At 34.4% G+C, this 12,397-nt stretch overlaps 1 protein-coding gene across 1 annotated transcript; it reads left to right on the top strand.

Moving 5' to 3' along the window:
• Positions 1 to 1,438: 1,438 nt before the first annotated feature.
• LOC133853960 (receptor-like protein 56) lies at positions 1,439 to 3,966 on the top strand. The gene is made up of 2 exons (XM_062289980.1): positions 1,439 to 1,802; positions 2,108 to 3,966. The coding sequence occupies exons 1-2, from the start codon at positions 1,439 to 1,441 to the stop codon at positions 3,964 to 3,966; spliced, it is 2,223 nt and encodes a 740-aa protein (XP_062145964.1).
• The last annotated feature ends 8,431 nt before the right edge of the window (positions 3,967 to 12,397 follow it).

Genomic DNA, 12,397 nt, shown 5'->3' on the forward strand with positions numbered 1-12,397 from the left:
AATGCGCGCGTGGATTAATATTTCAAGACTTGCCAACAATATTGCATTAAAGGCAGCACTGCCATCATTACCGGCCGCATAGTTGCATCGATCAGAATAGAATCTGTTGAGAAATGGAGTCTTCTTGTTTTGCTAAAACTTTTATTTTTAAATGCGATAGCCATGAACCTATCAGAACTCCATAATTAAATGTGCTTTTATGAGAATAGTATCAAGATGGGTGACCTCCTGAAAAGTCTTGTTGGAGTGAGTCGTTACACAAATAAAATTTGAGAGGATCTTAATTTGTGGGTCTCCTCCATTTCCTTCGTCACACATCAATACCTCTCCCGAATTCACGGCATAAATCACGGAAGTCATGAAAAGGGATTAAACGACTATGCAATTGCATTATGAACTACTTTTGGACAAATTTTCTAATTGAATTTTTGGTGAGTGTTAGTGCTTCCCCCACCTAGACATTTATATATATATATATGAAGTACTTTTGAATAATGCTTTACGTGCTTCTTGGTTTGGAGAAAACATAGACTTAATATATATGTTTATGAACTACTTTTGAATAATGCTTTACGTGCTTTGCTAAAACTGTTATTTTTGTTATTCTTGTTTTGCTAAAACAGTTACAATTTTCAAAAAAGAAAGAAAAAGAGAAGGAAAGAAAAATGCTCAAATTATGTGTAGTTGACTAAAGTTAATGCAGATGGTAGAATCCAACGGAAGCTGATGGTATCACCTTTTTCATTTGAGCACTCACAATTAAGATGATATTTTTTTGAAAATGCAGAATTTTAAAAGCTAATTTGAGATTTTAAAGGCTAAACTGCGATTTTGTCAAACGCTTAATTGCCCTTTTAAAAATCACTTTTTCAAATCGCACATTTTAAATTACACTTTTTAAAACCACAAATCCAAACAAACCCTAATTATTACTAGTACAATAGTGCTTCCCCTACCTAGACATTTAAAAATACTAGTTTTGGCTAAAGCTTTTAAGTGCTTCTTGGTTTGGGGTCTTGGGTGATAATTTGAAGTTTAAAAAAAAAAAAGAAAAAAAAAAAAGGAAACCAAAAGTAGTTGTAATTTTGAAGCTATTTCCAATACACACACATCTGAGCTTTTACGTCAACGTACAGGAAGATGGATAATTGGAATTGAGAAGAAATTTGGCTTCAATTCATAGATATATAAATTTCATAGACACATACGTGCTTCTTGGTTTGGAGTATTCGATCGGTACGTCATAATTTCAAGTTTAGAAACAAAGCAGCTGCAATTTCGAAAAACAAAGAAAAATAAAAGGAAACCAAAAGTACTACGTACGTTGTTCATAAATGTAGTAATTTCCAAGCAATTTCCCATACACATTACTGCTCTCCAGATCAATTTATATATAAAGGCAGTTTCCGTAGTTGCATCAATCAGAATCTCTTGAGAAATGGAGACTTCTTGCTTTGCTAAAAATGTCATTTTTGTTTGGGCTTTGGCTTTCATCGCTTCATCCCCTTTGGCTTGTGTTAAAGCAGCTGGATGCACCAAAGAACGACAGACGAGAGCTCTCTTGGAGATCAAGAACGCCACAAATGCTTCTTCCCTTGCGGGCTGGGACGGAAGGAATTGTTGTAAAGGGTACAGAATTGAATGTGGAGGTATTGCTGGAGGAGTTAGCGGAATATATTTGGAAGGTCATGACTACGATTCATCAAGAAGTACATGGTATCCAAATGTAACCTTGTTCACCTTATTTGATGAACTCGAAATACTAGTACTGTCTAACATGCAAATTGGAGGAAGCCTTGAAGGTACGTGAGAACTCTTCCTTTCCTCTTTTTTCTTTTCTAATCCCATAATAATTTGTTCAGCTTCATTTAATTTTATTTGCTCAATTCATTTTGGCTAATTCCTGAAATTCTAAATGACTCTTAATTCATACCTTGAGATCTTATAGAGAATCCTACCTTCAAAGAGTTTCACATAATTCATAATATATCAGTCATAATATTTTCTAACCTCAATATTAGGTTGTTCATTATTTTGATGCCTTCTAAGCATATACATAATATCCTACATTGGAACTCATTCTTCACACTCGATCACTTTGATGCAGCTTTTTGCGAACTGAAGCGATTAAAATATCTACGGTCTTTGGATCTTACGGGTAATAGACTGGAAGGCGTTATTCCCTCTTGTCTTGGGATGATTGGAAACCTTGAAGTACTTTATCTATCAAATAATCGTCTTTATGGTAATCTACCTCCATCAATATTCTCCAACCAAAGCAAGATTGAGTATTTCGATGTTTCGGCCAATCAATTAGATGGGGTTTTATCATTTTCTACTTTTGCCAATGCTTCAAGTCTCAAGTACCTTGATCTTTCAAGCAACTGCAATTTGGAAATTGAAACCGAATCTCGCTCGTGGGTTCCAACCTTTCAACTAACTTCTTTGAACTTGGCAAATTGCAGCCTCAACAAGAAGAATGGTCACGTTTTCCCAAGCTTCATCACCACCCAAGATTCCTTGGAATGGCTAGACTTGTCTCACAACTTAATAGAGGGAAACATACCTTGTCAGTTGCTATTCAACACGAGTATCATAAGTTTATCCTTGAGAAGTAACAAAATTGATGGTTCTCTTTTTCTTGGTTGCTTTGCTAATCGAACTTCATCACTTCAATTCTTCGACATGTCAAGTAATAATGTCAAAGGTTCTCTTCCCGAAAATATTGGACATCTTCTTCCACTCTTATACGATGTTGACATGTCCTCAAATGCATTAGAGGGCATCATTCCTTGGTCTTTTGGTAATCTATCTTTTGAAGCATTAGACCTTTCTAATAACAAGCTCTCAGGGACAATACCGCAAAGTTTGACTACAAATGGCACCCGACTGGTATATCTAAATCTATCAAACAATACATTGGAAGGAGAAATGCTCCCAAGGGACGCCAACATGACAAGCTTGGAGTGCTTGCAACTCGGCGGCAATCAATTTCAAGGAATGATCTCACCCGCAATATCAAACAGCCCCTTTCTGCTAATCCTAGATATTCGAAACAATAACTTGTCTGGTAATATTCCAAAGTGGTTGTATGATCATCCTAGCTTGGTGCAAGTTCTTTTAAGTAGAAATCACTTTGAAGGTCACCTACTCCGAAGAATGTGTCAAATGGAAAGTTTGCAAGTTTTCGATATCTCTGATAATCATATTTCGGGAGGTATTCCCTCCTGCCTTGATAACATTACATTCTGGAAGAAGAATTTCTCAAACTCTTTCTTGGAAAAGGGTCCACTGTTTTCCCTGGCACATCCAACGGGAGTAGAGCCTGAATTCGAAATTAAAACGGACTTGCGAGTAAAACATGAGGTACATGCTTACAAAGGTATCCCACTCTCAATAATGACTATAATTGACATGTCATCAAACCAATTGACAGGTAACATTCCTTTTGAAATGGGAGAATTGTCGCAGCTTCGGTCCTTGAACTTGTCGAATAATTTTCTAACAGGCTCCATTCCAAATTCTTTTCAAAACTTGAAAAACATGGAGAGCTTGGATCTTTCCCACAACAAGTTGAGTGGGAGAATCCCTTTTGAATTTGTTGAAATGACTTCTCTATCAGTATTTAGTGTTGCCTATAACAATCTTTTTGGAAGAGTCCCATTTGAGCGTCAGTTCTCAACTTTCGAGTCGCAATGCTATAATGGAAATCCAGATTTATGTGGAGACCCTCTGCCGAGAAACTGCTCAACTACAAACCAACTTGAACCTGGACATGAGGAAGAAAAGGAAGAGACTAGAATAATCGATAGCCCTTTATTCTTCTATGCATTTGTTGCTGTCTCTTATGCATTCGGATTTTGGGTTTTCTTTGGGATCCTAATCATTAAAAAGAATTGGAGGCATATTTATTTTAGAGCTATTGACAGAATTATTGAGTCATGTTTTGAAATGTTCTATCGGTGATTCACAACCATATATATATTTATATATACTTCAAATTAATGCTTATCTTCAATAAAGATGTTGTATTGTGTAGTGCTTCTAACTTACACTTGGAAGTAGTTGTGTACAAGTTGCAAGGGTTCTAGAATTTCATTCTAGCCTAAAATTTCATTTTCATGAGAATTGTTGCACCTTAAAGAATTTAAAATCAATTTAACTTAGTTTTGATTTTGGTAGGAATTGTTGTCGATGGAAGAATTATGGTTAATGCTTTGCTACATATTTCCAAGCAATACATCCAAAGTTCACAATGACCTCAACTACACCTTTTTTAAGAGGCAAACCAAAATTATCTTTACAAAAAAAAGCTATTGAAGACCACACATTTTTTGTTTTTGTTTATCAAGGTGAATTTTTACGAAACACACTTACATAGGCCTCTCTGCCAATGCACAAAGTCTATTATGACCTGGTATTGTAGCCACAGAACTTGCTTTGGCCTCACTGTATGAAGATCCCAAATCACAAGTACTCTTGAATTAGAGTCACAATAATTCCCATGCACCTTGTTCATCTGATCAATCAACGAGTGCCTTAAATCTATACCAACTGATGAAGTTTCGTAATGATTTATACCAAAGAAGTAAGGCATTACCACCGGTGAATTTGGAGTGCTCAAACCATCTTCTTCCAAATTATCTCTTATCCTAGACAGAATGCTATAGGCCAAGTTTTCAAGAACACGGGAATATGCTTCCAGAATTGAATGCCCAACATCCTACAAGAATTGAGAAAGGCAGATTAATTAAGAATCTTTTAAATGGGAGAATTTAATTACCTTGGGATGAGCATCTTGGATAATGGCCAACACGGGCATTTCAAGCAAAACATTTTCACTGATTGATTTAGCAGCCTTGAACACTTGATGTACCACTCTTCCTTGGTGTAACAATTTCTTTCTAGATTGATTTAGCAAAACAGGGTCTGGCCTTTTGCACCATTTTGCTTAGCAGGAACTAACTCAACCATATAGTTGGTCAGGGAGAGTAACCAGTCCATTTCTCTTTGCCATTTGCTCTTCCTTTCTTCAGGCAGTGGATCTAATTTTCACAACTCCCCAAACAATTATTATATTCTAAATAGTTAAGAGAAAAAGTAATTATTCTCATAGGTCACATTATAAAAACAAAAGTAGTTTTCTAAGGAATAGCTAGGGCCCCAAGTCAATCATAGAAGGGAATTGATCCTGCATTATATGCTACCCACAAGAAGGAAAAAGTAAATAAATAAAGATTGATAACATAAATATTGTTATGAAAATGGAATTCTACACGGAGCAAATATTAATATTAGAATATATAATATGCTAGAATATTTTCTTTATGTTAGAATATATGTTATGATTTGATACTTACCTTATAGAATAATTATTTTTTAGAGGATTGATTGTAATTGACGGTAATCAAATAAAATAAAATAATTTGATTACCATACTTATTTTTATTTCCACCTTTACAGTTGTAATATTTTCTATTTAAGCATGATGAAATAATGAGAAGGTATGCAAAAAATTAATCTCAAATTTTGTGTTTGAAAAGGTTTAGGTTCCCTTTAACGAATCTAAAGAGTATAGGTTTCCTCAAAACCAAACAAATTATCTCATTACGTATTTGTAAAATCATTCACATAACAAACTCCCACTCGAAGATTATTCACAAGATTGATGAGTTTTACCAAGTAGAGGCTGAGGGCATAAGTTTATAACAAGGGCAATCTTGGGCAGGGCAGCCCTTGCAGCCAGGGCTGTCAAAACGGGTTCACGTGTCGGGTTCGGGTCAACCCCTTTGACCCGTGAACCCGTTAAGGGTCAACCCTAACACGATCCGTTTAACTAAAAATGTCAGACTCTTTAACCCTAACATGACCCACTTAAATAACAAGTTGACAGGACACGGCCTGTTTGACCCATTATATAATAAAGTCTATAAAAATAAAAATAAAAACACAAATTTAAACTAAAAAAAAATCATATTATTTGAATGATCATATTATTTCAAGTTCTAACTCAATAAAAGAAATAGACTTATTTTGTCTTTTGTGAGTTTTTTTAGTTTAGTCTTTACTATTTAGATAGTGAGAGAAAGAGAGAGGTAACATGATTATTTAAATTAAATTTTTAATGTTGAAAAAGAATGTTTAAATATACAGGTCAAACGAGTTGACTTGATAATGACTCTTTTATTAAACAGGTCTAACGGGTCAACCATTTTATGACCCGAGCCCTTTTAAGCTTAACCATAATCTTTTAATTTTGTGTCGAGTTTGCGAGTCGTGTCAAAAATTTATAGCCCTACTTGAAACAACTACTGCCGGAAGGCATCTAAACTTCATACCAGGTGGTGGCTGAAGAGCTGTTGCCACAAGAGGGAGGACACGGCTCACTGCTCTGTAGGTCTAGCCAATTGAGCAATTTCCTGTTTCTAACCAAGCATTTCCCAATGCCTCGTGTTTTGATACATTTCCTTTCTGCATGGTTGATCAGAAACAAAAAGCAGTCTCAGTCAGGTTTGCAACAAGTAATTAAATATTTATTTGAAATTGAGAGCATAGGGCATGATTCAATAAGCATTTTTACATATTCTTCTGTGAGTTACCGGATTGGACCGTTGCCTGTCAAATTATTTCCTCTACATTGATGCTCGTCACAATTTTCAAGTGAGGTTTATAGAATGACACTGATGCAACATCTCAAACAATTATCTGTATAAGATGAAATTATGAATTAATTTCCCAAACTGGATATTCGAAATCCCATAACAGATTTTATTATCCCACAGCACCAATGCATTGGTTAACAAACCCTTGTGCAATTTTTCCCAAAATCACTTCCTTTTTCAGAATAAAATGTTAGCCTTGGCAAAAGGATGTAAATCTACATCAGAAGAGGGTTCCCTCTTGCTGGACGGCTCAGACTTCTTCTGCTTCTTCCACTTCTCAGAGAAGTTAACAAAGCCAAAAATGGCCCTCCCAGTTCAAATGCTGACAAACTTATGGTGGCTGCTTTTGCTGCTAAAGGCTTGAACTGAGGTATATTAGAGGATAAACCTCAGCAACAAGTTAACCACTCATCAGCATCAACAAGTCTGCAGCAACCTCACCATCTCTGCATCAACAAGTCTTCCACAATCACAAGTCACCATTGCAGCAGCAAGCCATCCCTTTGGTCAAGTCATTCCTCAACCCATACCACAATGTTATTAACCTTTAATTTATCTCTTTGTACTCTGGTCTTTACCTTTTTATTAAGCCTATATATTAGACTACTTTGTAATCAAGCATGTAAGGAAATCAGTAAAGATGTAGTCCTTTGTTTATCTTCGTGTTCTCTCCCTCTTCCATTACAGACATCCATCTCCTCCTTATTTCTAACAAGGTGAAAGCTCAGGTTCTGGAATGTCACTGAACATTAGATCTCCCTGAGAGTGAACAACCCCATCCTTCCCATGAAAGAGAGGCTAAACGCCATGTCAAAATTGGGCCTGAAGAAAATAAAACACAGTCAATCTCAATATCAAAGCATAAATCATCATCTATTAATAAAGATTAAGAAGAAACTAAACAAATGGTAAAGCGAAATAAAGGAGAAAAGAAATAGAACTTACAGGAATGAGGAAATTCGCTGAAGAGAAGGAAAAGCAAGTGGGTTTGTTGATGTTCCTCAAAAATGGACATTTCTGAATGTCCTTTGCATCAAAGGGGTATTCAGATGCCTCCTATTTCATCCCCTTAAACAAAAAAGCCATCTACTCCTCTTACGAAGCAATTTACGTGCAAAGAAGATGAAATATGACAAAAAGGATAGTAATGTAGTTAGCAAAAATGGACTTCTGGGTGCTACCTAAATAGTTACAGTGAAAAATTACTTTTGAAACAACAAAAACTTTGCAGGTCAAGCACAAAATTGACACAACTAAGTTCTATGCTATATAAATTACAGAAGAAGACGATAACGGCTACACTCACATGAAAAAATAATGTAAGTTAAAAAATATTATTAAAGCCTAATTTCTATCCTCGATATGAAAGCAGTAGTGTTTGATTCTTCTTCTCAAATTAGATTTGATATGATCTTTTGTTGACCAGTTCACAAAAATTCTAATTCTGTTCAATTCATGGGTTTGAATTGAATTTGAATTCACCCTTTTTTTTCTTGCTCCAAGCACATGAATTGGGCTAAACAAATTCCATTTTAATACATTTTGTCCAATTCATGGGTTTCCGAATGGTATGTCAATGACACAAATCAGTGCAACTTCTTGTAATAGAGATTCATAAACCAGCAAACTAGGAAGCAACAAACACCTGAGTTCTGCTAGCCAGAAAAATTAAAAAAAAATTAAATTAAATTTAAAATTAAAAACCTGATTATTTGCATCATGCTGGACACAGCTCAAAACTCATAATAAATTGACTATTTTTCCCAGTCTACCTTCAAGCTGGACACAGCTCAAAACTCATAATAACAAGAATAACTACTTCATAAAGTATCCATAAGGCAACAATGTCACCATTATGTTTAAAAAAACATGAAAAGAATTAGAATAATGATTCAATGCCACCCAAATATACAATTTTTCACCACCTTGCCTATGTGGCAAGGTAAGCCCCACTACTTTTTGAGTTTTTTTATTTTTTAAAAATAAATTAAGGTGGAGGACCACCTTGCCACATAGACAAGGTGGTGAAAAGTTGTACATTTAGGTGGTAGTGAATCATTACTCAAAAAATTATTAACTCAACACTAATTTAGACTGTGAGATACAGAATATTAATAGGATAAAAAAAACTAAATCAAATGAACGACAAAGTTGGAAATCAAAAGCTCATGCAGGTTCATATTAAACCAATTCATACAACTTCAAGCAAAAATAAGCATCTTAGAGAATTCACATGAAAAAATCATCGTCCATACATTTCTCCAACGCCTATTAATTAGGGTGAGTCACTGTTTATCCACGTAGGCATTGACACATCAAGTAAAACGAAATCATTTTATAAATTTAAAAACTTCAATTTTAATTTTTTATTTTTTACAAAAAATAAAAATGAGAGGTTTTGGGGGTAGCCACCCCCTTGGGGGCGAGGGTGGTCGCGCGCCACCCCCAACCCCATATCCCTAGAGTAAGGGGTTGATGGTGGACACCCCTAGAGGTGGAGCCGGCTACCTCTGGGGTGGTTAGCACACCACCATTAGCCTTTAGGTTGGCAAGCAGGCTACTCTCGGAACATGGGGAGGCAGTGAGCCACCCCAAAGGTGACGTTGGCCACCTCTGAGGGTAGCTCACAGGCCACCCCCTCCCCAAGTGGGGTGGTTGTCACCGGCAACCACCCATATTTTTTAATTTTTTTTTTTTAAAAAGAAAATTTTAAAAATTTAAAACGATGTCATTTTACCTGATGTGTCAATACCTACGTAGATAAACAATGACTCACCTTAACGGACGTTTGGAAAATAGATGGAAAAATCACAAAATGGTTAATTTCAAATCCGCGACAAACTTAAGCAGTAAAATTTGAATTTTAAATGGTAACAAATGGATTTCAAATCACGCATTGGCTCAAAAATTTATTAGACATTTACTTTTATTATTATTATTATTAAATTTTCTTTTTTTTTCTTTTTCTTTTTATTTCTTGCAAGTATGTAATTATTTGTTTGTTTCATAATGTTTGGCATAAACTATAGATTTTGTACCATACGTTGCAATTTGTTTGGAGCTTCTCAATCAAGATTAGCATTTAGATCATCTCTAGTTCAGATGAAATGGATTGGAGCCGGTTAGTTTAAGTGGAATGAACCAAGTGTGATTTTGATTTTTTCGGGATTGTATATCGTCCCCTCTAATTAGCTATGTCGATTTCCGAGGCAGTACCTTTCCGTGGCTCCAGAATTTCCAAATTCATTCTGACGGGCTCATACCTAATAGATTACGGCCCACAATCTTTAGTGAGTCGATTCAAACTCAGATACTCATAATCATTATTGCCAGCAGTTTTATATCCTTTATAATTGACTTCAATTCATTAAATATATTCTGTTCCTGGAAAGGAAATGATTGGTCGAGCTGTCTTGGGAAATGGAGGGCAGCTGGAAATTGTAAAGCGAGCAGGTGTCATCTTATTTTGATAAACAAATTGCCATCATTGCAGTTGTTTATTTTATTTTATTTTATTATATATTTTATAAAACTCATGTATTTGGGCCTTCTTATTGATTAAGACTGAATAGTTGGGCTCACTTATATGTTTTGGGTTTGATGTAGTTTTTTAGGCCCATATTTACCATTATCTCATTATGCATCTATCAAATAATTATCTAATTATATATGCCAGATCTAAACGGAATACAATTTTATTGGATATTATCTATTTTAAATAAAAAGTTCAAATTTAAAGTTGGTGTATTTAATGGTGTATATGAAATCAATATTAATATATTTTTTAAAATTTTAAATAATGTGAAATTATGTACATCATTAGATGTATTAACTTTAATCATGATCATAAAATAAATAGCATTCATTTCATTTGAAATCGAGATAATTCTATTCCGATCTAAACACTGTCCAAATAAGAATCGTATATTTATTTCTTACATAAGCTCTCTCTCTCTCCCTAAGCATTCTTTTGTAGGATGAATAAAGTTGGCTCTTCATCCAACTTTACAATCAACCTTTTTATTTGTCAACTTCAGAGTCATGCCCCTCAAACAATCTCTAGATTTGCAATAATAAATAAATAAAACCATGTCCACGACCGAAGATTAAGCAAAACAACTGTTCATCTCTTTGCATATTAATTTTTTTTTCTCCAACCGACAAACTAGCATTAAGATATATGAGGGCTTGTTTGTTTATATTTTGTTTATGATTGTTTTTTACTTTTTTGCTGAAAAAAAAAAAAAAAAACTTACTAACAAATAATTCGACACACAAAATACACAGAGAAACTTCATTAACCCATCTAAACTTCATTACATTTACAATTATCCTTCTAAATTTTAAAAACTCTCAATTTAGTGTATTTATTTTTCTTTTTCTTTTTCTTTTTCTTCAATTTTACCCATCCATTACAATTTTCAGTTAAATCTTAACGAAGGGATATCAAAATTCTCAAACTACAATTCCTTATTTTTAGGGGAAAAAAAAAGAAAAAAAAAATGCAAAGATTTAGGCGTTGGTTAGAATTTAAAAGAATTTTCAAAAATACCGTCTAAATATTTGAAAAAAAAAATGAAGATTTTTGAAATTTTGATAGGATTTAATGAAAAATCTTAATGGATGAGTGAAATTGAAAAAAATAAATAAATAATAAAAAAAAACTGAAAGACAGAGACACTAAATTTAGAGTTTTTGAAGTTTAGTGGAGTAATGACAAAAGCGACGACAATTCAAAATGGTTAAGTGAAGTTTTTCCAAATACTTATAAAACACTTATTGAATTGAGTCTTTGACCATCTAATCTGAAAAACAATATTTGGTGTCAAGCGATAAAAGTCAAAGCATTTTATGGTATTTAAAACAGCACCCATAAACAAATACGGAGCCAAAAACTCTTATGGGTAATGGCAAAAAAAAATTGTTAGTAAGAGCCAATAGACTAAATTTTAATTTTTTACCCTTTTTTTTTGTTTTTAAAAAAAAAAAATTGAAATTCCGGGGGAGGAGGCAGGGCCTATACAACTATATCAGCCCCTTAAATCCGTCTTTGCCCATAAAGCATGCCATTCACGTGAACAGAGCAATACCATTGTACCCGAACAACGCTCGCAACTATTTTCATTTTTATATAATGTCACAACTAAAAAGTTATATATATTTTCATATATATATATATATATATATATATATATATATATGGAAGGAGGCCAATGGTTTATGGTAGTATGTTTAATGTTAGGCAAGAATCCCATCACATTCCTTTTGTACGTAACTTAATTAGTGCATGGGTTGCACGACAAGTAGACAACAAAACAAAAAAGGATCCAGTCAACACGGAGTTGGAGGCCTGCCCAATATTATTATATTATATATCACATGGGGGGGCATGCATGTCAATTGCCATGTGGAGTGTTATAATTGATTGACACGTGGCATCATGTTGCTGCCGAAGTGCTATCCACCTACTCTCTCTCTCTCTCTCTCAATAACATGCCGATCCCATGACGGATATCTCTCATTGCGCGTTGATCTCAAACATGTTCACCATCGCTCTCACCTTCTAACTCTCCTATGCTTAAAGACTCTTTGTTTTTTAACCTTTATCGCCGCCACGGCAGAACTAGAAAAATAATTTTAGGGGTTCTAAAGCTAAAATAATTAAATTTTTGAGGGGTTCATTTTATAAAAATACCAAAAATCTGATGATTTTTTTGAAAATTTGGAGGGGTCGG

This window comes from Alnus glutinosa, chromosome 13 (assembly GCF_958979055.1).
Source record: "Alnus glutinosa chromosome 13, dhAlnGlut1.1, whole genome shotgun sequence".
Taxonomy (NCBI): Eukaryota; Viridiplantae; Streptophyta; class Magnoliopsida; order Fagales; family Betulaceae; genus Alnus; species Alnus glutinosa.